At 43.1% G+C, this 26,290-nt stretch overlaps 1 protein-coding gene across 7 annotated transcripts in view; it reads left to right on the forward strand.

The window, feature by feature from the left end:
• The window catches only part of ANKS1A (ankyrin repeat and sterile alpha motif domain containing 1A), a 167,210-nt gene that overhangs the window by 71,232 nt on the left and 69,688 nt on the right, over positions 1-26,290 (forward strand). For 6 of the 7 annotated variants that reach the window (XM_075064931.1, XM_075064930.1, XM_075064933.1 and 3 more), the window contains 4 exons: positions 6,284-6,404; positions 9,144-9,187; positions 10,735-10,867; positions 13,706-14,280. In XM_075064931.1, coding sequence (XP_074921032.1) covers positions 6,284-6,404; positions 9,144-9,187; positions 10,735-10,867; positions 13,706-14,280 — 873 coding nt within the window. Of the gene's footprint in view, positions 1-6,283; positions 6,405-9,143; positions 9,188-10,734; positions 10,868-13,705; positions 14,281-26,290 lie in introns of those variants that run through there. The other variant, XM_032792584.2, reaches the window with a different exon arrangement.

The following is a 26,290-nucleotide window of genomic DNA, read 5'->3' on the forward strand; positions in this document are numbered from 1 at the left end:
CCCTTATGCAATTTGACTGGGAATTCCCTTAGGAAGAGACTTTGTATCAGGCAATGGTTTTCTGATGTGGACAGTTGTCCACTATCATGAACCCACTAAATATATTTTCATTTAATGCTGAAGCCTGAATTTGAATCCAGGTCTGCAGAGATGCGAGGCCACTAAATCCATGTTGCATCTTAGCTCTCAATTACCAGTCAGATACTTGAGGGATGTAAATTGTTGTAACTTAACTGACTTCCATTGAGTTGAACTGATTAATACCAGCTGAGGATCTGGCCCATTATGTGTGTGAAAGAAATCTGCTGCAGATGTCTAGTCTGTATATGGTGTTTTGTGCTGCGAAACTTGAACATTCACATTGGACTGTTGTTTACAGTCTGTCTTGTTGCTCATTTTGCCAAATTCCCAGAGCTTCAGATGAACAAGCTCTGCAGAAGGCGCTTAAATGGGAAAACACCTTAAATGTGTACTTGGAGACTTCTGCTGACAGGTAATAAAGATCCCGAGAGAACCTCGCTAATTTCCTGCCTCACTAAAAATCTTAAGCATTCCTCAAGTAAGATGTATGTAAAAATACAAGTCTTTTCTGCCTCCCTCCTCTCAAACAGACTCTCAGTTCACCAGACACTTGGATTTGAATTTTTATCATCTGGTTATCTTGATCTCCTTCTGTTTGGAGTACAGCATATATACACAAGGTGTCAGTGAAAATGTTGGCTTTAAAAAAAACCCATGTAGAACTGTGCAGTACGTTTGGGGGTATTGTGGGATAAAATCAATTTATGAGATTGTTTAATGATGGCCTATTGAATGGGTTTCACTGCCATTACAAATAGTCTTTCAGATTAATTTCATAATCCTTTCCACATGCCTGTCTTTTGGGGGCGGGCGGGTGGGGGGGGGGTGGGGTAAGGGGTCACCGGGTAATTTGAAGCAGAAACTCTGCTTTTAAAATAAGAATAGTGGAAGGGAGGGAAATGTACATGATCTTGATTCATAATCACAAAACACTTGGCTCTTACGCACCCTCCATTAAAGGTGATGTGGAAAATGTGATCTGCTAAGGGGAAAATCTTGCTTGGCAAACAGATGTGGCACAAAGTGATTCCTCAGGGCATGTTGATTTGAAACCAACTGCCAGTGATAGCCCCAGGAATTGATTGTTGTTGTAGCTTTCTGTATTACTGTAGAGTAAGATGATATAACCCATTTCATTTTTAAAATGTTATTCCCGCTCCTTTATACTTATGCTTTTCCCCAGAAGTCACCTTTCAGGATAAAATTTTCCATGCTTGATCTCTGCCTGCAGATATTTTTTTTGGGGAGGGGTGTTTAAATTTGCAGAGAATTCCTAGTTTTAACTGAGGATAAAAATTGGAATATTCCATTCAGACCTGATTAAGTCATGGCTGACATTTAATCGTAGCCATGGTATGGCCCTCATGGTGGCATTGCTCTGACCCAAGCGGTTAAAATGAATATGGTCAATAACCAAAGTGATACATTAGGCAATGAAAAAGCGATGTCACTAGAGTCATAGAATATCAGGGTGGAAGGGACCTCAGAGATCATTCTAGGTCCAACCCCGCTCCAAAGCAGGACCAGCCAAACTTAAATCATCCTCAGCCAGGGCTTTGTCAGACTGATCTTAAAAACCTCTATGAAGCGAGATTGCACCACTTCCCTAGGTAACTCATCCAGGCTCACCACCCTCCTAGTGAAAAAAGTTTTCCCTAATATCCAACCTGAACCTCCCCCCACTGCAACTTGAGACCATTACTCCTGTTCTGTCAACTGCCACCACTGAGAACAGCTGAGGCTCCATCCTCTTTGAACCCCCCTTCGGTAGTCGAAAGCAGCTATCAAATCCCCTCTCAGTCTTCTCTTCTGCAGACTAAACAATCCCAGTTCCCTCAGCCTCTCCTCATAAGTCGTGTCCTCCAGCCTCCTAATCATTTTTGTTGCCCTAATACAGTTGATTTTAATACAGTAGCTGTAGAAGATTTTTAGCAGGGCCCATTGAAACCCTACCTTATTGTAATATCACTGTCCACTACAGGGGCAGCTGCTGGCACAATATGCCCGAGGAAGACTCTAAATGTCTCATTGAAACACATGGCACAGAATCCTCATCTACCGCCTCAAAACCTGCCATAACTTTAGTGACAGGAAAAAATCATGACTGAGAGAATTACATATTATGGTATTATTTTTTAATTGCACTCTATAAATGCCAAGCTTTTATTTCAAAACAGCCTTTTATTCTGTTGCCATGAGACAACCTTCACAGTGTAAGCAGTTGTTCCTCACTTATGCACCTTAAGTTTCACCATTGAAAGATGTTTTGCAGTTATATGCAGAATAGCTAATTCTTCATATCTGGCGGGTGAATTCTTTCACCATCAATAGAACCCTTCTGTTTCTGTAGCCTGATAAGAGACTGACAACTCAAACAAAACTTCAGTTCATCCTTTATTTACTACTCCCATTATCAAAATGGGAAGCTTAGATACAATTTAGTTTGAAACAAAACGTGATGATTCCAGCACTATTCTGTAGTTCTCTGGCTGGGGGAGGGAGACAGAATTAGAGCCACCTGTTTTTTGTTTTCGTTTTTTTAAGTTGAAGCAATAAATCCTAAAAGTAGCCACAGGCCATTAAGAGGTGAATTACAGGAAATCATTCAGATCTGGGAGTGTTCAATGTTTATAGGGCTAAGTATGTTCGACAGGGTGTTTTCAAACACCTACTGGGCAGTGGCTCCTAATGAATCGGAATAAGGGGTTGACTGCCTACTCAGTCTAATGTAGTTTGGGAAATGAACTATGTGCATGAATGATGGATGTGATGTTAACTTGGATTTTGTTCTGCCCATCCCTGGTGCATGTCTAGATGGAAGTTAGATAGCATAGGATTTAGGCTCAGTCTTTTAGTTAAATAGATTCAAATGTCAAATGTCTTGTGCAAATAATTGCTGAGGGTGGAATGTCCTAGATTTATAAAGTTCACCTCCTCCCCACCCCCCCAAAAAAAGAAAAGAAATCGGAGCCAGTGTTGGACTTTCAGACACAGTGCAAGATCCACCTATTCCCAGTGGTTTGGACATGGATATAAATACCTATCTCAGAGGAGAGGTGTAAGTTTTAATGTTCAGGGTTTCTGAGACCCTTACTCAGACAGTGCTGTGAATAGGCAAAGCCTAGTTAAAATAACAATCAGTGTGTGTTCTCTACCCAGCCTCTCCCATCGAGAGGAGCTATCCAGCTATACTTGAAGCAGTGTGAATAGTCCAACCAGTAAGTTATGTAGAGTGCTTGCATGGTTTGAAACCCTCATTAAGTAATTGTGGCTTGTTAGTCCAGGCCATTCTGTTAGTATCCTATTCTGTCAGTTTAACGTAACAGGCAGTCACATCATAGCTTAGACCAGGGGTAGGCAACCTATGGCACGCGTGCTGAAGGCTGCACACAAGCTGATTTTTCAGTGGTACTCACACTGCCCGGGTCCTGGCCACTAGTCTGGGGGGCTCTGCGTTTTAATTTAATTTTAAATTAAGCTTCTTAAATATTTTTAAAACCTTATTTATTTACTCACAACAATAGTTTAGTTATATATTATAGACTTATAGAAAGAGACCTTCAAAAAACGTTAAAATGTATTGCTGGCATGCAAAACCTGAAATTAGAGTGAATAAATGAAGACTCGGCGCACCACTTCTGAAAGGTTGCTGACCCCGCCTTAGACTGTAAGCTTTTAGAGTCAGGATCTGCCTCTCTGTGTCTGTGCAGCATCTAGCACAACAGAGTGCTCAGCTCAGTTGGGACTGCTGTGATACAAATTATAGAAAAGCAAAAACACCCCCCCGCCCCCCCCCGGAGCTGCAACAGAGTGGGGAAAATAACAGTAAATTGGGTGTGCTGGCTTAAAAATAAAATATCTGATCTGCTGCCCCAAAACATGCAAGGTCTTAATAGCTCTAGCAGTAGTGGGAGGGAGAAATGCCTTTCTTTCAAAAAGGAAGGTGGCATACTGCACACTTGCTATTCCAAAAGCTGCTACTTGTCATGCTCCTGTTTTAAGGCTTCAGAGTGGTAGTCTTGTTAGTCTGTATCAGCAAAAAGAACGAGGAGTACTTGTGGCACCTTAGAGACTAACAAATTTATTTGAGCATAAGCTTTCGTGGGCTAAAGCTCACTTCATCAGATGCATGCAGTGGAAAATACAGTAGGAAGATATATGTTCATACATGTAGGGAGTGTACTCCTCGTTCTTTTTGTTTTAAAGCTTTCTTTCTTTGGAGGCAAAGTAGCAGTGAACATTTCCGCACAGTTAGCCACATTCAGTGCTCATGGATTCACTGCATCTAAACCAGGGGGAAGTCACTTTCTTGTCATTAATTTAGCTACCTGACTGAACATTGCAAATGGGTGGGTGAGGCTGGGTGCATATGGGTGAGTTGTGGTGGGCTTCTTCTCAACATGAAGCGAGAAGCCAATCCTATGATCTGAGTGCTGACTGCCCAGGCTCGTGCATTCCTATTACTGAAAGTCTTTCGTTCCTCATTTAGGGCTCAGGGGAATCAGAGTGTTTTGACTGCAGATGCATGTGTAAATGCAAAACCTTGGGAAACTTACCTGGTTTTAAGTATTAGAAGGGTAGCTATGTTAGTCTGGATCTGTAAAAAGCAACAAAGGGTCCCGTGGCACCTTATAGACTAACAGATGTATTGGAGCATGAGCTTTCGCGGGTGAATACCCACTTCATCAGACGCATGCGAAAGCTTATGCTCCAATACATCTGTTAGTCTATAAGGTGCCACAGGACTCTTTGTTGCTTTTTACCTGGTTTTGTTACATACCCAGAGCATGTTCCTCAAATAATTTGCTAAGGTTCGCCACCATGCTAAGCAAACCCCTGACTCAGTTTCACGGTGAGGCTTTGAGTTAGTTTGACCCTGATACAGACTAAGGGCATGTCTACATGGCCCTGCAGTTTAGCCAATGGGGGTGTGAATAGCAATGCGTACCAATGTGCTGTGCTGTATCTGCCTGATGTGGACACTGAGGGCGCAAACTAGGTCACATGAACGTAGTTCTCTTCAAACAGGACTATACTGATGCAAAGCAGGAACCTTACATTTGTGTCTTCAGTGTCCACATGAGGCAGTTACAGCACAGCACTTTGGTGTGCATTGCTATAGAGCTAACTGCTCTTAGTCCACTGGTTCTTAACCTATTTATGTGACCCACAACATATTATATGGGCCGCATCCAATACTACCTGTATGGCTCTGAGGATGTCACAGGGCTGCAGCTTGTGTGTTGGTTGGGCCACAAGTTGAGAACCACTGTCTTAGTCTCTAATACGTTCGCATTAGAGGTGCAATGGATCAAGAAAGGTAACTTGACTGACAGGGAGGTGGATGTGTTTGAAGACCACCACTGGCAGGCTTTGTAAAGGCCTCCAGTGCAGTTGATTGGGGATTCTACAGCTGTTCCAGATGCATTTAATTACAGAAAGAGATCTTTTGAATATGGACATAAGTAATAAAATCACTTCAGTGCCCTTTCGTTTGCATTTGCGTTTGGCATGCATCTGACGAAGAGCGTATTCACCCACAAAAGCTTATGCTCCAATACATGTATTAGTCTATCAGGTGCCACAGGACTCTTGTTGCTTTTTACAGATCCAGACTAACACAGCTACCTCTCTGATACTTCAGTACCCTTAATTACTTTGATGTTAAATTTATATTGCTCCCAGTCTTTTCAGTTTGAAGCATGCTATGGAACTTAATACTGAAAATGCTAATTGTGACTTTTAGCACCCAGGAAAGTGTGAGAAGGAGGTAGTTCAGGATTGTGAGACTACTATGCTTGCTAACTGATGAAGTATTCAATCAATAGTGAAACAATTAATACGGTTGCTAATGGAGTTTGCAACACGAAGTCTGAGTTAGCATCCCTTTAAAATGGATAACGATGGACTTCTCATCTATTTTTTCAGGCTGCCTGCAGACTGAGCATTTCTTCACTACATCAGTGACTTGGGCAGTCTGGAAGGCTTTTTTCTAACTGTAAGAGCTAGAAAGTAGTGTGGGGGTGGGGGAAGGTGTTTTCATTTTTAAAAAAGTCTCAGCTTCTGAATTCTCTGGAAGAGGAGTGGATTCTGCAGCACATTCCATGGTCAGAACAATGGCATATAGGAGGGCTCTGTGCATACCAGAGGGTTAAATGACACTGACTTCGACAGACAACTACAGCATGCTGTGTTTCATTAGGCCTCTGTGGTGCAGAGGAAGAGCAGGGGAGGTGCAGCTGAGGAAGAGGAGGAGCATCCTTATGAGCTGTTGCTTACCGCAGAAACTAAAAAGCTGCTTGCAGTGGATAGAAAAACAAAAGGTAAGAGATGATACAGAAGGACAGCAGTGCCCAGACTGCCTGGGTTGGCAGATGTGACCAGCACGTAGGGGGCTGGAGAGGGAGAAATTTGATCCTAGTTATTTCTCTGGTTCGGATGGCTGGATTCTGTGCTGCAGTTATGTTCCTGTGGTAATCTGCTTCCATTCTCAAGGGACAGGATTAAAATATTTCTGCCTCAATATCTACATTAAGTAAGAAGTTTTTTGCCCTTCAGGCAAATATGAGATCCTAGGAACTTGACCCATTGAACTTTAAAAATTAAAACACCAGAATCTCGCACACAAAGCAAACAAAACAGGAACAAAAAGATCAAAATGAAAGAATAACCAATCCATTGCCACTGGGGAAAAATCGTGGTCAAGAGAGTCAAACCAATATGAGTGTGTAAATACTAATGGGCCAGATCCTCAGCAGGTTTAAATCTGTGACAATACAATGGTGCCAATTCATGTCAACTGAGGATCTGGCCCTGGTATCACAATTCAAAATCAACAAATGCTCCGCTGGCTATCAGAGCCAATTAGAAAAGTAAATTAACAAAAGAAGAAAACACACACACACAAAGTAAGCTGCTGTTAGGCGCCAGTTTAAAATCTGGTCATGCCATCAGATTAAATACTGCGCTTGGCTCTCTTTTTCTCCCAGAGGGACCTTCATTTGATGGTTTTTGTGGGATTTGGGAACCCGGAGATCTGTACACCACCCTGTATTTTGTAGGCGGGTATTGCATTAGCTTTTCTTTCAAGGAAAGCTTTTTAGGTGAAAGATCTGCTTGGTGTGTACAACAGAAACGAGCAAGAGATCTGGGGGACTTAGTTGCGATTTCCAGTCTAAAGCAGCAAATGTTTCATCCTGAGACTGAATGAACAGTTAAATATGATGTAGTGTTATGACTGCTTGCTTGCTTGCCCTCCAAAATCACACTCTTCCTCCTAGTCTATGCATAGATGCTAGTTTCCACTTCTTGAATGCTACCCATAATAACACACTCACAGTGACAAAGAGGTCATTGATTTTTCCCATCAACCTTTGCCAGAGCTATTAGTTGTCTGATGCAAAACTGCAGTGGTTTTCAGGTTGATGCTTCACAGTCCAAATGGGAGAAGTCCTTGGGTGACGGTGGCTGAAAAGGTAGCTCATGTCTTCTAATGCTTGACTTGACAAGTTTGATTCATGTAGTTCAGGTGCTGCTGGACTTGTCTTTTCTGAAAGCTGTCAATGACAATACTACTCCTTCCTCTTGCTCTCCTCTTTTTGCTTAATATGTTAGTGCATAAATAAGCTTTGGATATGGGTGTGGGTATAGTTACATATGCACAATATAATGTACTGTTTACACTGTGGTACATTAAATAGAATTCTTTGCACAAACGCATAGAGACGTAAGTTCCAATCTTGATCCAGGGTTCTTCCCCTCAGCCTGGCACAAGCCATGAGTCTTGCAGAGGCTGTGGAACCAATCCCTTAAGAGGGAGGAGTTGATGGAAGCCCCTTGTCATCCATTTAGCTGAATAAGGAGCCAAAGAGGAATCCTGATTCCTGTTTAGTCTTCAGCCAGAAGGATAGGAGCCCTGAATCCAGGTTGGAGCTCTGGGGATGTCTCACTGTGGTGCTAATGAATGTAAAGACCCCCCCTTCTCCATTAGGAGGAGACAGAACCAAAAACTTAGATTCTTGGATTGGAGAGTCTGGATTAGTTCCTTTCTTTTTTGATTGGAATAGTTTGTTTAGATCTAGCACCAAGAAGAGGTGGCTCAGCTCAAATGGTGGATAGGGGCTGCTGTTAGAGGAAAAGGGGTCTACCAATGCATTTCTTGGTACTATGTAAAAGAATCTGAATGCAAGAAGCAGCAGTAAGCTTGGGGTGGGAGGGAGAAAGGTGAGGATTTGATCAGCTCTGCTCCTGTTGCCTCTCACAGCAGGTGGTGTTGGGTGGGGAGGAGTGTTAGCAGAGCAGTCAGTATCTTTCCAGCATCAATATTACTGTCACTTCTCCTTTTTAAATGGTGCTTTTTGTTCACAGTTCTTATCTTGAAAGTTAATGGATCAGTTTCTAAAGCAGTGAGATGATGTGTGAGATTGCAATATGGCAAGGCTACAGGTGTTGCAATTTTTTTTTTTTACTGGCCAGATCTCCTCATTCTGCAGGAACAGCGGTGCTCTTGCAGGGCCCAAATGGCACACGGGTCAGTTACTCACTGCATCGTTTAACTCCAGGTGCTTTACAGCTCTTGTTTTGGTTTTTTTAGGCACAAAGTGCTGTTTTTAATGGTACTTTGCTTCATTTATAACTGCTGCCTCCCTTCCATGTTGGTGCTTTCCATCTTGTGTCCAGTCATAACTGCACATGTGTTCTTAGCCCCTGGGCCCTACTCTCCTTTCATGAGTGGATTAAAGCTCTTTAGCGCTGTCAGGGTTCACCTGATGCTTTGGGCAGAGTTTCAGATCTGGTTTGGTTTGATCCAAACCAGCTTCCCATCTCATATGGAAAGGAATTTGGACAAGGTCTAAAATGTTTAGAAAATTAAGCTGTGTGATGAGAATTAACTCAAGTCCACTGGCATGGTCCTCCTTGTGGATTGGTCAGAGGGGCTTGGAAAAACCCAGTGCATCTTGTCAGATATTTCATAGAGGATGGGTGGGGAAAAACATGCCCAGGTTTTGATTTTGTGTATTTTTTTATCCTCAAACCCCCCTCTCCCCCCCCCCCCCAATTAGGGGAATCGCCATCCTCAGGTGCTGTCAGCAGTAACCAGCTTCAGGTAGGAGTGACTTGGTTCTTTTCTGATATTACAAGAGAAGCAAATTTTTCTTCTTTGACATCACAATGCTGTCTTTCCTGGGAGGTGGCAAACCACAAACTGTGTATTTCACTCATGGGGGAGAGATATGAGTCTGCATTTGTACTGCTCAAGATGGTTCAAAAGCCTCAGAGCAAAACAGCACTGCTATTTCCTAGTAACCAAAACATTCCTTAACTGCACCTTCTTTAAGGTGGAAAAGTAATTTCCTGAACTGAAGTATTTTTTTGAGGAGGGCGTGCGGAAATAAAATGCAAACAAGCTCACAAAGTAGGGCTGCATTCTCTCAGGGTGGTGATATAAATTCTGTCCAGCATGATTCATGAGTTACTAGATGTAAACACATGCATGTGGCAAGCTTTTCCTGTTCTAGGCACAAATACTCACATTTAAAGTTTGTGCAAGTGAGCTTTTCTGCTTCCAGTTTATTGCAAAAATAATCTTCAGCTAGAGCCACTGGTTGTGCTTTGTGAGGCTGTCTGCCCCATCTCACCCAGCTGCTCTGGTCTCTTCTGTGCCACAGAAGATACAGACTTGCATGCAATTTTTGTAAGTAACTTTGTGGCATGATGCATTATAGTGGGTCCTTCCTGAGCAGGGGTAGGGTAGGGAAGATCCACCCTATAAATGCTGCCATTAATCTTTGGATCAGGAAGCAGGGGCAAAAAGAATGGAGAGAGCTTGATGCTTTTCATCCAGGGAGACTTAGACTTGTTTTGTGTGGGGAAGGCAACAGCAGTATATTTTTAGAACAGTTTAACAAGGAAAGCTTTTGGCTCATGGAGTATTTCATGTTTGAAGATACCTGACTGCTGGCTAGAGAGCTTACTTAATTCAGCTGTTCAGTTCTATACCAGGACTGAGTAACTTCATCTGCACCATGTCTGTATGTTGATTTAAATGGTTTTAATGTACGTGGCACTGTACAAACGAGGCGGCCTCTGCTCAAAGGGGCTTACATGCTCCGTTAGGGGTTATAGTCAATTCCCTTTATGTGTGAAACCTTCAGTGAAGATTGATTACAAGGGCAAGTGCAGGTGTCTTTGTATGTGTGTATTTATAATAGTTACTAAATGAGTTAAGAAAATAAGAATGACCATTCTGGAGCTGTGTTCTGTCTTCTGATGCTGGCCAGTGCCAGATGCTTCAGAGGAAATGAACAGAGGAGGGCAGTGTTGAGTTATTCATTCCCTGTCATCCAGTCCCAGCTTCTTGCAGTTATAGCTGAAAGTCTCTGTGGACATAATGCATGTTACTAGGTTATTTTCAGAATTAAACCTTAAGTATAAACTACAGGGGATATTTTAAAAGGCAAAGATGAGTTAAGCACCCAGTTCCCACTACATTGTCCTCTGTGCCTCTGAAAATCTTCCTGTGTTCTAATTAGTTCCCCCAGATGAACTGCTTTTCTACCTATGGTAGAGAGCAATGGTTGGGGTGTTTTTACCATTGTGGTGAAGATGACCATACTGGCTGTAAGACTGGAATAATCTAAGGTGTATTTGCAGACCAAACCCCGAAAAGGCACGTCTTCCCAAGATGGTCAATGGCCATTAAATCGCCAAGGTTCTTCCGACCTCTCTTCTAGCCATTCCGAGCAACATCCAAACCCCGAAGCATGCATGATTGAGACCTCGACAGGTAAGGACCTTGCGCTTGTTGTGTATTTAGCCCCAACAGCAACCCTGCTTCTGTGCTTATCTGTGAGATTTTTAGTACAGGTTTGTGTTAAATGCCCTGAAATGTCTTCTCCCTCCAGACTTTCAGCTCTGCTTATCTGTTCTTCTCTGCAAGTGTCACTACTCCAATTTGCCTTCTTCCTCCCTGGGGTATTTCTGTCCTGGTCTTGGGGTTGGCGCTTCATTTTAAGAGGCTGAATGCGTGGCTGTGTTTTCCCTTCTAACAGAGGCCCCTTTGTTAGTCTTTGTGAGTGGAGCTTGGCCAGTCTGTTCTGTGTGGGCCCAAGTGTTCTAGCACGCAGCACAAACTATTGCCAGCCGCCGTTCTGCCTTCGGACAGAAATGCCATTAAATGTTAAACTGGGGTGTTGACAAAATGAGCAGTTAGGAATAGAAAAGGAATGAGAGAAAAGAGGCTGCTAAGGCTATCAAGACTCACTGTCCAGTCTATGCAGTAATTTCCTCTGTGGTGGAACTAGTTACCATAGAGTAAATTATTTATCATGATTAAAACAGGGTTTGACCTTGCTGTATGTATGGATGCAACGGTCTTAATGTATTCCTGGTTTATGTTACAGCCTTGTATCCTTGCTAGGTTGTCACATGGCTCAGGAATATATTGAACACACGGTCTGGTCCTGCAATACTCTAGCATGGTTAAGTGTTGGGACAGCCATAGCAGAGTAAGATATAGTGTAGGCAGGACCTTAGAGAGATAACTGGAGAGTTGTTTCATCTTCCCCTATTAGCAATTTCATTTGCCAACTTTATGTTGCATTTACATGCATCGATGGTAATTTCCAGTTACCTCACTTCCTTAGAATTTTTAACCTACTTAATTTTCTGTTTTTGGGGTGCCGTACCTGAAATGGTCATAAGAGGGATTTGACACAGGCAAGAACTGTGAGCTCCCTCAGTGAGCTGCCCTACTGGCCAACCTCAATTCTGAGTTGTGCTGCTGTTCTGTTCCCAGGCAAAAGCTGCCAGTTCTATAAGTTGTCTCTTGTATTTCTGTGAAACAAACAAATGTATAAGGGACTAAATAAAACTAATCAGACTCACATTTGCAGCATTGCTGTGGCCGTGTTGGTCCCGGGATGTTAGACACACAGGGTAAGTAAGGTAATACTTTCTATTGGACCATCTTCTGTTGGTGGAAGGGACAAGCTTTTGAGCATCACAGAGATCATCTTCAGGTCTAAAGAAAGTAACCAGAGTGTCTGAGCTAAATACAAGAGGGAACAGATCCCTTATGCTTGTATTTAGCGGAGACACTCTGGTTACTTTCTCCAGACCTGAAAAACAGCTCTGTGATGCTCAAAAACATGTCCCTTCCACCAACAGAAGCTCAACCAATAAGAAATTGCATCACCCACCTTCTCGCTAATCAAACTCATGTTACTTGTGCTCCAATGTCTAAAGTAGCTTCCACAGGTTAACTGCTAATCCCATGCCTGCTTTTAGTTTCCAGGAAAAGGACATGTTGCCTTTATACAATCCAAGAACTGGTGTTTGAAAATGAGTAAATCAACCCTATTGCTAAAAAGGAAGCCCGTGTGAAAGGAGCCTGTTTCACTCCAATCCATAGTTGACTGGCTTTTAGTCACAAAATTCACTAGCACATTTGGCCCTATTGATTGAGAGTGGTCCTCCTTGCTGTGTTCTCGGAGAGCTGGCTGTCTCAAACAAGTGGACAAGGACTCGATGGGCCTTGGAAATGGACCTTCACTGTCCCCTCTGGACGTTCTCCCTATACCTCAGAGTTGGACAAGTCATATTATCAAGGCATTTTGCACTGGTGTTGCTCCAGCTGTAATTATCTGCTGGGTTGAAGACTTGGGTCTTCGGGGCAGCACATTTCTCCAGCACTAAATTCAAGTGGTTACAATGTGTTTGTACCAGCAGTCATTGACAGGAGTATAATCCCTGTCAGTTGATGAGAAATTGGCAGTTCCCTCCAGGCATTTTAAAATGCTGTGCAATTAGAATACACTTGTGCTATATGAATAAGGTGAGTGCCACTCTGCTTTGATGTGCCAGTTGGCAGTTGGGTTCAGTCAATTATTCATGATTTTTCCAGGGCACTGGTATTTGATATTAAGGATGTTAGTATGTTAGTAGCAGAGGAATAGTGTCAGATTTCTGGGACAGTCAGTACTGCAAGCAGCTTGCTGCATTAATAAACAAACCATCTTATGTTTAGTGGTTAGTTAACAGGAGAGACTTTCTGGTGGAGTGAGATGTTACCAGTTTAAGTCCTCTCCCTCCCCTCCCTTGAATAAGGAGAAGTTGAGCCCTGAAGCCTCCAAAGAAGAAATCAGCTCTTTTTTGGGAAGAGATTTTGGAACTTTGCAGGTTAATTGCAGCCCAGCAGTTTTCCCACCCCGCAATCTGAGCCAAGAATAGGGAGGTGCTGCTCTAAATAACACTTTGGCCTTTATGGAACTGCATGAAATGTTCCAGGAGTGTGTGTGTGCGTGTCTGTCTGTCTGTCTGTCTGTCTCTCTCTCTCTCTCTCTCTCTCTCTCTCTGCAGGATAGGGTTAGCACTTCTCCTAGCCTTATATAGTAAGGCCTGATTGTTAGTGTTAACGGGAATAAAACAACAAGGAGAGTTGCCAGATTGCATAAATCAGGGCAGTATTTGGAATTTCATAAATGCCGTGACTTTGGGTACAAGTTGAGCACTCAAACAATACTGAACTGTTCTGTCGCTTCGTCTCTCACCAGGGGAGGTGGAGTTTTGCTTCTCCTTCCGTGTTTTTTAATCTCTCTTTATTTCTGTCTCCATCCCCCTGAAGACCACAGGAGGAGCAGTGGTAGCCGGAGCCAAGATTCTGCAGACAGCCAGGACATCCAGGTCCCGGAGCAGTTTTCAGGGTTGCTCCATGGCTCTTCCCCGGTGTGTGAGATAAACGAGGACCCTTTCAGGCTCATTTCTGTGGCCAAAGGAGGCACAGAGGGCACAGGTCACTCACCTGCTATGCAGTTGGAGGGTGCTGATTTACCTGTCTCTGGATCAGTACGGACCAGTTCTCCTGAGCAAAACCAGAAAGTGATCTACGCAACGGTCCAGCCCAAAAATGTCCAACAGGCAGAACCTGAAACTGCAGTGACTCCCCAAGCACTGCAGCACCCTGGTGGTGCAGAGGAAGAGGGAGACAGAGGCGGTGCTGGGGGCCGAGCCCCCCTGGGAGGCAAGCCCAAAGCAGAGCTCAAACTCAGCCGTAGCTTGTCCAAATCAGACTCCGACCTCCTGACCTGCTCACCAACTGAGGACGATGCCATGGGGAGCCGGAGCGAATCTCTCTCAAACTGCAGCACTGGGAAGAAAAGACTGGAGAAATCTCCGTCTTTTGCTTCGGAGTGGGATGAGGTAAGACTGATGGTAGCTTACTAACTTACTGAATGCCGGGAATGAGCTTGTGTGCTGTATGAGTTGCATCATACTCAGTCTGTTGCAGGGAGAGAGTAAGTTGTGGGGCTTGAAGCATTATTCAACAACTTTTATGTTTACCTCAGTTTCTTTCATTATTTGCCTGTTTAATTACAACAAGCCTCTCAGTGGTTAAATGCCAGGAGATAGGCATAATCAGAGCAGGCGTTCTTCTTAAACATTTGGAAATGTTCATATCCTGGGCTTTGCTTCTCTGGGCGTGTCCATCAGTGTGTTTTGGAACAGATTTTGTGTTTGTAAAAGGAGAGTTGTCGTGTTAGTGTCCTCTTCACTGGTCCTTCCCTCTGGAGTATCCCAGCCTAAAAGGAAGGAGGATGGGTTTCCTTTCTAGGTCACCATTGCCAGTGGTGTGTGCAGAAAGGGAAGTGTTGGAGGGGTGGTGTGCTGGGTTCATGGGGTGTGGGGCAGGGAGGCTTTTGCATGTTTATTAGCTCTAGCTTATGTCTTGAAGTGATTAGTTCAGAAGCAGGTTAGAAGTCACTTTAGTGGAGTGTAAAAGGGAGGGGCACTTATTTCATGCTTAGGAAGTTGGCCTTAGTGAGCCATTCAACTGGGATTGTGTCCCTCTGAAACTGAGCAGTGCAGCATTACTCAAACATTCTTTGGAGATGATTCCATACTGGTAGAGCAACAGAGTTATGTCAAAGATGAGCCCAGATCAGCCGCTCATTGTGTACTGAAAGGGAAACGCTCCCTGGGAGAGAATCAGATTCATGAAGGCTGCAGGCATGCCAGGCCTGTATACGGCTGGCGAAAGGGAATCCTATACCCAGTGGGACATATTCATGGTGTTCCAGTGACAATGTCAGTGACCGTACCCCTTGCTCAGACTGTGTGTATTGATTGGGGTTCAACTTCTGCACAGTCCAAATTAAGTGTTACCTTTTATTGGTTACATGGCTGATGGATGGGTGAAACTTACCCCAGGGAGAAGGGATGTACTCGGAAAATACTGCTAAACAAAAATCCTCCAAGGTAACTGAGCAAGTGTCTGTGGGCCTTCTCCTTTTGTTGAAGCACACTCCCCATCTTGCTTCCAGGAGACATTCACACCCATGGAGTGTTCTTCCACAGCTGTCTTGGTTACAGTGTGTCTGCAGTTATTGATTACCTGTGTCAATAATACAAAAGCTATAAGGGACTGATTCTTAAGGAGAAGGTTGATCTGTTGGGACTCAGTTATTTATCTTGCTGTGCTGCTGTCACATTTCATTTGAAATTCCTCCCTCCTGCCCTTGTGGCTATTTCCAGAGGAGCCCTAAACTACATAAGGGAAAGCCCAGCTCTCTGCCCTCTGTAGCAATGTAAACTCTGCCTTGGGTTTACATTGCTACGGTGGTTGGATCTGTGGCAAGAGTGTAATCACTGTTGGAGCTTCCCTGCTTTGTATAGTTAGGTGGGCAAGCTTGAAAATCAGTCTCCCTGCTTGCTTGCAGACAGATTGCAGGCCCAGTTGCCATGTTAATGCTGAGTGGAACAGAGACCTTTTAACCTACAGAAAAGTCCAGAGTGTCATACAGACATGCTGGTAATGGTTCCGACTGAGAGGAGGCTAGGGAGAGTAAATGTAAAGATTCCTACCCTTAATCTAAAATCAAACCACTCTAATTTAAAACTGTTTTCAAAACCTTAGTGTTTGAATCTTTTTTAAGGGATGTGTTGAGGTGGAGGGGTTGGATCCTGAGAAAAAGCTATTTTGATCTCTTGTATTGCCCTGCATCTAGAGGGCCCAGTGAAGTTCAGAGGCCCATTATGCTATCTTTTCTCCACAGCTGTTGTCCCTGATGGTCTGTAGGATTTAAGTGTCATCTTGTCTGTCTTTTGATTTTTCCTTTTAATCAGAGGTGGCTTTAGGGACTTTGCCGCCCCAAGCATGGCAGGCAGGCTGCCTCTGGCGGCGTGCCTGTGCAAGGTCCGCTGGTCCCGCGGCTTCAGTGGACCTCCCGCAGGTGTGCCTGTGGGAGGTCCTCCTAAGCCATGGGACCAGTGGACCCTCTTCAGGCACACCTGCAGGAAGTCCACCGAAGAAGTGGGACCAGCGGACCCTCCGTGGGCAAGCCACCGGAGGCAGGCAGCCTGCCTGCTGCCCTCGTGGCGCCGGCAGAGCGCCGCCCCGCGGCTTGCTGCCCCAAGCACGCTCTTGGAGTGCTGGGGCCTGGAGCCGCCCCTGCTTTTAACCCTCATGAGGCATCAGTGCTTCCCTTTATCATGATCTGGGTTGTTTCCCCATGACCTCGTTCAGAGACACGACTGTGCTGGGCATTTTTAGGTGTTTGAAAGCATGCAGTGCTCATATTATGCATCGGAAGGGGGTTGAGTAGTTGACTTAATAAACCTTATTAATCTCTGGATTCGTGGGACATCATGCCTGCCTCAGAATAATCATTTGTAATCCGCAATGTGACTTAGTGTCTAGACCACTGATCAAAGGTGCCGGAGACCTGGACTCTGTTCCCGGCTCTACTGCTGACTTTGGCCCAGTCACTTTGCTCTGTTTTTTCCAATCTGTAAAATGGAGATGATGATGCTGATCTCCTTTGGAAGATGCTTTGAGATCTACTGAGAAAAAGGACTACAGAAGAGCTAAATACTGGCAGTTACTTCATCAGGTGGGGGTCAGGCCACTGATTCTGGATCTGCTGAGTTTCTGCTCAGGAGAGGCACCAGTCAGTACAGCGTGTTATAGGGGCAGCTGCGCAGTGAAATGTGCTCATTGCATGCCCCACATTATGCTTGGGTTAAGGCCTATGCTCATTTGCAATTTTAAAATGTTTTGTATTGTATCTTTCCTGCAGGTAAGAAATGTCTAACCCCTCCCTTTTCACCAGCTCCAAAATTCACACCTGCAAGAGCAGGAAACAACTGTGGGAACTTTGTATTGTGACAGCTTAAATGGGCAGTAGAGGGGCTGGTCTGATGGCAGTTAGAACTGTAGTGATGAGGCTAAAGAACTCTTCAGTTTTCTCTCAAAGGTTGATTCATCCCCTGGATGGGTTAATGCAGCCACTTCTGAATTAGGATGTGACTTAGAGCCTCTGAATGGGTGTCTGGTTAATGTAAAACGGCACTGAGCCTGGATCTCTTCTGCTTTTGACTGTTTGCAGTGAGAGTATTGGCAGTAGGATAATCTCCCATTGGTGCATGGGAGATTTACACTTTACTTCATTAAAGTTAATATTTATGCAGATAGCTACAGGGGAAGTGTGTTCTGGTCTGTGTTGCTCTGTGCAATACAAACATTAAAATCCATCTCACCCAGTGGCTTTACTAAAAGTGGGCTTGCTGCCTCCTGGAGTCAAGTGTTTCAGGAGTGACCTTTGTGAATTCATGAGGCAGATGGGACACCAAAGGGGGGAGGGGAGAGAAAAGCTAAGCCCATGTTGCTTTTGAGCTATCTGTGATGGTGCCAAATAAGTCCACAGATGGGGAAGAAAGCAGGTAAATTTTGCCTTGAAAGGTCTGATCCCTTCACAGGCTTATCACTGTCTGTGAGCTCCTGCCCCAGATAGCTGAATCCCCTTTGTTTGGAAGGGGAAGGTGGTGCCTGTCTCAGCAAGTGGGATGGGGAAGCAGTGATTCACTTGGCAAAGATCTCTCCTGTTGCTGACTTGCATTAGAGAGCTGCTCCCCCACTCTGTAACCCTGGTCCAAATAATAGGACAATATAACTTTGTGCTCAGGGCTGCAAAAGAATCTGTTTAGTGTCTCTTTGCTTTCTGTCTCCTGACTCACTAGCCATTTCATGTGAACATGAACACACACACTCTTCCCCCTCTGCTGTTGTCATCTGATATAAACTCCTTACAAGCCAGACGTAGGCATCATCAAAGCAAACAGCAATGCAGCATCGGGTGGGAGAGAGGAGCGAATCTGGCTTGATCCCTCATGTGAATGGGAATGAAGTCGGGTGAGAGAGGAACTGCATGAGGTAGAGCCTCTCGTTAGCATAAATATTTGAATCCTTCAGAACTTGGCTGAGGGCTAAAGTGATAAATTTGTTTTTCGTAATTGGTTTATGAATATTTAGCAGCCGTGAGATGAGCACACAGCAGTCACAGCACACTATGAATCTTATATGAGAGAATAAACTTATGTTCATGCTTCGGAAGGGGAGGAGACCATTTGGTGCCAGGCAGAGATGCTGCCAGCCCAGCTTCAGGAGCACATTAGCTAGTGCATTTGTTCTCTCTTCCTCCTCTCTCAGCTGTAGAACAGTTTCAGATCTCACTCTGCACATCTGTCGGAGTTCATATGCTTGGAAGAGCCCTCCCTCCCCCTGCCCACCCTCACCCCGGTTGCATGCAGGCAAACTGATTGCCAAATGATATTTAATAGCTTTATGTTTATGTAGTGCCTTTTATCCAAAAGAGACCTAAGACACTTTATAAACTGGACAGAAATCAGTTCATCCACCTTGGAAATACAACCACCTGGGTTGAAACATATATCTAGTGTTTTAACAGCACCCTGGGATAGTACACAACAGCTTAGGATAAAGTAAAGAATATCCAATTCAAACTGTAGAGTGTATTTAGGCAGAGAAAAAGTAACTGTGCAAACCAGAATTTGGCAGGACACTGGATAATAGAGCTTGTTGGTTAATGATGTTCGACTTCTGTGTAAATGTAAGTTACTGCTGATTACCAAGATGTTTCTGTGTAAACAGAAACTGCGAAGCCTTTTTGGATAGGCAGTGCAGTCCAGTGAATTGGACACAGGATTAGGAATCAGTAAGACCTAGGTTCTGTTCTTAGCACTGCCGTGGACCTTGTGTGAGCTTGAGCAAATATCACTTTCTTCCTTTGACTTATTTCCCCCCTCTGTCATATCGGAGAAGGATAGTTCTCTTTTGTAGCATGCTTTGAGATGCATAGAAGAAAAGCACTGTGGTTACTGTCACATTACTGAAGTTGGTGATAACCATGTTGATGGGTGTGGATCCTACCCTGTAAGTGACTGGGATATTTCATTTGTCAAAGAAATGGCCTCATCAGTTAGACAGAAAATGCCTTTCTTTAGCAGACTTTGCAGCAAGGTGCTTATAACAGTTTCCTTCGTCGGAGCACGTAGGCATGAACTGCGGTGACTAGAGTGGATTGAGGATTCTGACCAATTAGCAGTCTTAAAGCATTTGAATCAACTGTCTTTTTTTTTGACTGGATGACCTCATAAGCACAATTCCATCTCTAGAGTTCTAATAAAGCAAATAGTGCCAGGGCCCACAACCTGTAGGTCTGGCCATGTCCAGGCCCCGTCCTTCCAAGGCAGATAGTATTTTTATAAGAAAATTCTGGGGTTTTGAACAGTGGCCTCCTTGACTTAAACCAACTGCAATTAATCTCTTGCGTCTGTGCCTGTTTTCTGCCTCCATTATTGGGCTTCATCTCTCGGCCTTCTTTTCTCCCTTTAAAATCTTGGGATAAGAGTCAGACAGAATTTTAAAACATCTGTTGGCTTAAGGACGCCCGGCTTTCTTGGTAAAGTTGCAGTGATGCAAAGCTTTCCACTCTCTTGAGCTGTTTCAATACGCATAGAACCACTTGGAAGACTTGTAGCATGTAATGAGCAGTTGGGTGAAAACTCTTCCTTCCCCTTCTTCCCAGGATGAATGCCCTGCTGAAATCCTGAACAGACAGACAGGCAACTAGTTAATGTATGGTTCAGAAAACATAGTAATGTAATTGTTCTGGGAATAACTGCTTTCTGGGTGGGATTCTGTTCTATATAGGACAGATTTTTGGATTGAGTTCATAGACACCAGAGTAATTACAAAGGTTCTTGAGCATTATCATCTCTGTTCTATAGACTTAGATGCAGAGGTTATGACTTACCCAAGGCCTCTCAGTGAATTGATGGCATAGTTGGAAGTAGGACGTGGGTTTCTGGAGTCCCAATCTTGCGTCTTCCTTTCAGGATCTAGTGTTTCTAGAGCTATCCAAAAAGCATTTTCTCGTTCCTCAACGAGGCTATATGGCAGTTTGTCCTCTGTCTTATCCATTTGGTAGATCTACTTGCTTACACTGAGAAAGATCCCAATTTTAAGTGGAACTTCACCACAATAATTAACTGAACTGCCAGAACACTAATGGGGGAAAAGCTTCCTGACGAAGAGATCTATTAGTCTGAGGAATAGCCTCCCAAAGGAAGTGGTAGAAGCCTCATTGCTGGGCTTGAGTAAACGCTCTAAAATATACTGTAGAGAACCCAACTGGTCCCGCATTGACTAGGGAAATGGAATAGATGACCTCTGGCAGTAGATACCCTTAATCTCTAAGCTCTTGGTTCTATGAGCCTATAAACATTTAATATACAAGCATTTGAAGGGCTTATAAGCAGGGATAATTACGTAGAGTGTTAAACTAGGAGCAATGGGATGAAATTAAGAAATGAGACCCTAGATGGACTATCATGATAACAGTCCCGACAGCGAGATCTTATGGGATGGTCTCCAAGAGAAATGGGTAAAATCCCCATTGCTTCCAACATTTAAAATGAGACTAGGCAAAACACAGGAAATATAAGGAGCAGGCCTGCACTGGCCTAGGGATTTGAGTCCTGGGGTTTCTATATTAAGTATCTTAGGTTCCGGTACGTCGAAGCATGAATTTTCGTCTCCAACTCCCTCTTTGCACTCAGGACTTCCACCAGTGTTACATGAGCTGCAGTGATGTAGCTTGGGATGATTTTGTCAGATCTCTTCCTTTCTGGGAGCAGAGACTATCCAGCTGTGTTGATATGGCTCAATATGAGGCGGCCTCGGTTCCTGTACAATGACTAAGCTGCACATTCTAAAGCATATGCCTAAAATAAAACACAGCGCTTCCACTGCAATCTTGGGGCTCAGCGACTACTCGTTCATGATGTGGGACAGTTGATTGACTTGCCTAGACAGGCAGAAAATTGCCCACACGTGCGCTCTCAGCTGGAATTTTGTATTGAGCTCAGGGTCATTTTTAAATAGTTTCTGGGTCAATATCACTTAACAGCTAAAGTTCTGTAAATGTAGTTTCTGTTATATGCATAACATTTGAGGCATCAGTTCTGAGTGGAATTGGGCAACCCAAGTGCTAAGATAAGAATGGCCATACTGGGTTGGACCAATGATCCATCTAGACCTGTATCCTCTCTTCCAACAGTGGCCGATGCCAGATGCTTCAGAGGGAGTGACTAGAACAGGAAAATTAGCGAGTGATCCATCCCATCATCCAGTCCCAGCTTCAGGCAGTCAGAGGCTTAAGGACACCTAGAGCATAGGCTTGTGTCCCTGACCATCTTCGCTAATAGCATTGATGGACCTGTCCTCCATGAACTTATCTAATTCTTTTTTGAAACCAGTTGTACTTGCAGCCTTCAGAACATGCCCTAGCAATGAGTTCCACAAGCTGACCGTGTTGTGTGACGTACTCCCTTGTGTTTGTTTTAAATGTTCTGCCTGTTAATTTCATTAGGTGGACCCTGTGTTGTGTATTACGTGAAGGGTCGATAATACTTCTTGACAGTGAAATCTACCCTATCTTCTCCTTGTTTAAGGAGCACAAGTTCCTGGCAAAACTGGCTTCTCATACAATCAATTTTCTTGTCTGGTTGACCCCACAGAGGCAGTTCATTGCTCAGAATTATTTTTGCCTAAATAGCTGCATTTATTATTTAAGGGACCTGTGTTCTTGGTACAGTGAGGGTTGGTCGGATATTTATAGTAGTCAGTGCCCTGGGTTTCCCTCATTAGTGTGTGAATTGTGACCTTTTTACTCCTTCATCCGGTCCCTTAGCATAAAGAGTTTCAGCTTTTACATTCTTGTGTTGTCACAATAATGCACTGCAATATTTGTGTCGTGAACTAGTTGGTTTTCTAGGGCTATATCTGTCAATGAAAAAAACGTGGCCTCTACCATACATGCAGTAGCAAGGAACTGGCCAGGCCGTTGAGAATTAGCTTCAGACCCTGCTCCCGATATTTCTTATTCCACCATATTTACAGTTGTCGAGCATCAAATGAGCAGCTTCTATGCTGAATTTCTAATGCAGTTCTGTGGTCCGTGCTGAGTCCCTGCACCAGCTCTATAAAGTGATGTGGCTGCCTTGTGTTCTGGTTTTAGCCCTTTCGACAAGAGCGGTTCTTACGAAGGAGGATAAGAGAACTGTAAATAAAACACGCATGTTATTTTAGATTCGTTAGACAAAGGAAATACACAATCCAGCAGAGATTCATCAGTCAGAAACCACTTGGATACATGTGTTCCCCAGAGTGTGAATTATTTAGCTGATGAATTAATACTTCATGGCTAATGATGGCACTGGACAACACTGCCCTGTCCCTCTTTCATATACATAATTGGAGTGGAGCGTGATGTTCTACTATAAAGTCAAATTGTTTTTCTCAATTCCCCACTCCCAGGAATTCTGGAGATGCTATTGAATTGGCTCATCTTTTTTGATGGTTCATTACTATCAACACTGAGAGTAAACTGTTGCACATCTGTAGTGTCCTTTCACCCATATAAGATCTCAGCTGTCTTAGGTCCCAATACAGCTGGTACCAAGCATGGTGGTAATTTTAAGCATGTGAGCCCCATTAACTACTCATGTGCATACATAACTAGCTGAATGAGTTCCTTAGGGAATTAACAATACCTATTTCTTAGGTAGGCCTTTTTGTCAGTACGTCTCAAAGTGCTTTGCAGTCTCTCACTTGTGTATCCTTGCAACACCCTTGTGAGGAAGGGAAGTGCTGCTATTCCTATTTTCCAGGTGGGAAACTGAGGCACAGAGGGACTGTGACTTGCTCAAGGTCACCAGGAAGTCTGTGGAAGAGAAGGGAATTGTACCTTGGTCTCCCAAGTCCTGGGCTAGTGCCCTAACCACTGGGCCAATCTTCCTCTCTGAGACTATAACCTTTTGTGTTTTTGAGGGTTTTAGGTTTAGTTTGTTTTGCCACAGCTAGCAAAAATCATGTAATTGTACTGTAGTAATTTATTTATTTTAAAAAATTTAATTTTGAAAATTGAGATTTTTGTTTTGATAAAAATTAAAAACAGTTGCATTGAAATAGAAAACTTTTTATTTTAGGTTTGATACAAAAAGCCACCATTTTGTAAAAATATCACCAAAAAGTACAAAATGAGAGAGGGCCAGAATAGTTACTTTTGTGCTTATGTAAACTTGTGAGTTTAACATGGTACTTGTTCTGACAAGCCAGTATGACTTGTCTGCTGGGTAACAGCTCCCTTACGGCTTTGTGTGTGTGTAGGTCACTGTTAAAATACTTACAATTCAAGTCGAAATCTGATTGTGAGAAACCAGTACACCACACTGTTTTTGTTTCTTGGTTTTTGTTTTGGACGCTGGGAGACTGACAGCTTTAAGGTCATGTCTGTGACTGAATTCCATATTTTGTTTCTGCAGTTCTTCTAAACTTTCTAATAATGAAGTGCCAGGGCTAGTGTGTGGTGTTCCTTCCTGATGTATCCTTCCCCCCGTCCCCTTTCTGTAGTCTTCTCTTGTCTGGTCCCACCTCTTTGGTGACCCAGCCTTAGTAAACGTCATCCTTTTTTGATGAACAAGAAGATCTCCTTTGTCACTTCCCAGCAGCTTTTACTTCCTAAAGTTTTTAATGCTTTTTTGTGTGTGTGTATTTATATTTTCATTTTTAATTTGCCTTCTGAATTGCAGGACCAGGCAGGGTCTGTTTTGTTTGCAAATTAAAATATTCTTGGCACATTTTCTGGCCTCTGTTTTGTGCAGGCTTTAATTTCTGAGGATTAATTCCAATGTTCCTCTCTTTAGCCATTTAAAATACTGAAATATTTTATTGTTCTGTGTAAATGTGTCCAATATTTTTATCTGATTCCTGCCACTTCCTAAACAAGCCTGTCTACACCAAGCTTTGAATGTCCTTGATGGTCTCTTAAAATAGACTTAATAAAGTAATCTAGAGAGAATTGTTTCAGTCTGATAAGAGGCAACATAGGTTTACTCTTTTTTTTCATTTCCCCTGATTTAGAGCACAACATTTTTTACCCTACTCTCTAACTCAAATCTCCCCTCAACCTCCAGTGATGAGGCCTTCCATCCGGAGGCCTTGAAAAATTATCCTTCCTCTCAGCTAAGGGTGTCTGTATTTAGTAAATGGATGCCATGGAAAATATTTATTCATTGTGTATAGATAGCATGCCTGCTAAAATCACAAACCATAATAAACTGTCTATATCAACAACACTAAAACTGCTTCCAGCCTAACTCCAGCTTTTGGAAAAGCCTGGATAAATACATGTGTTTGCAGATCTCCTGCGCACACTGCAAACTAGTGTTCTGTTGAATAAAGGGAAGTGCAAGTTCCAGGTTCCCTGGCTGATCTCAGCTGTCAGAGGGTGAGGAGAGAGACTACAGTGCAACTGATTTAAACCATAAAGAATTTTATAGGTCAAAACCAACATCTTGACTTTTTTACTCAGAAACCAATTTGAGATTATTGTAGGCTGTGGAGCACAGGTGGAGAAATCATGCTGAAAGGAATGGCTGCAGCCTACTGTCAAATGCATGGAAATCTCACTTTTTTTAGTAAAAGTCTCCTGGGGTTTTGACCTGAGAAGCACATTTCTCAAGTAATGCAAATACATGATCTTACAGCAGGGTTTGTACATGGGAATAAGCAAACAGTTTATGATTTGAATCATATCACTATACCAGCGTAGCAATGTTGCAGGTTACATATCAGCTACTGTATGTGAAGGAATTTTTACTTCGTTGCCGAGTTTTATGTTTATGCCCCAAATACAGATCTAAATGCACAATGACTTCTGTTCTTTCTCTCTCAGATTTGTAGGTCACCAGTCACAGGTGCTAGGCTGGATATGTAGCTAAATTAGTTTTCCAATATACTGGAATAATATAACCATTTCAGTTCATTGGATAGCTGCTTGAGTTGTGGTATCAGTTTTTCTTGAACTGCTAAGTAGCATGTTACCTCAACATTCTGGAATTGAAGCTTTTGATGCAGTTAATGTAAATTATGCATGCTGTGTAACAAATATTTTTAAAAATGTGACCAATTTGATCATTTTTGATCCCGTGGCACATTTTTCAGAAACAGGGATATTCAACACTAATGCCCTTGCCAAATTCTCACTCTAATTGCCTTCTGCCTACCTTAATTTTCGCTTGCAGCTTCCATTAACTAATTGTTTACCTCCTGTCTTAAACAGTTCTGTAGTGTTGCTGTGTGCTGATAAATAGCTGCAACATTGTACCCCAGAGAGAGCTGCATTTCAGTAACTCGTGAAATGATCCCTGTAGGGTCCAAAGATTCCAAACACACATTATGTTAGATGCTGTACAAATGCATAAATGGATATGCTCTTTTTGCTGAGCAGCTTGCAATTCATGGTATGTATCTTAAGTCAGTGGATTTGGCTGAAAGGTGTTATGAAAATACAGGAGCACAGATTTTAAAGTGCTTTGGGATTTTTTGGTGTATACAATGTAAAATGACTGCTGGCAAGGAACTTCTAAACTGAAGTTAACAAGATGTTTTCATGTTAACAGTTTCCTCTTGCAGTTTTGTGTTTAATATTGAGTTTTACTGTTTCTGCGAGGTCTGACGCCATCTGCATAAATAGAGGGGATGGTGGTGTTGTGACCTAATGTGCACAGTGCAGTCTGAAATTGTGAATCCACCATAGTGACTTTGAAATTTAAAGTGTTACAAATTCTGTTTAAAAAAAAAAAAAAACTTCGGCTCTGTCTTGTGATTCATACTGAAAAGTAAACTGTAGAGTAATATAAACCAATAGTCCCTTGACCCTGATGCAGATGAGTTTCTCTGAGATCACATTAAACCAGAAAGAGAGAGAATGTTTCCATATCACTAATTAACAGTTGGAGAATGTGCTGAAAGAAGTAATTGATAAATCTGCTGAGTCCATATGTAGCC

This window comes from Chelonoidis abingdonii, chromosome 4 (assembly GCF_003597395.2).
Source record: "Chelonoidis abingdonii isolate Lonesome George chromosome 4, CheloAbing_2.0, whole genome shotgun sequence".
In the NCBI taxonomy this organism is placed as follows: domain Eukaryota; kingdom Metazoa; phylum Chordata; order Testudines; family Testudinidae; genus Chelonoidis; species Chelonoidis abingdonii.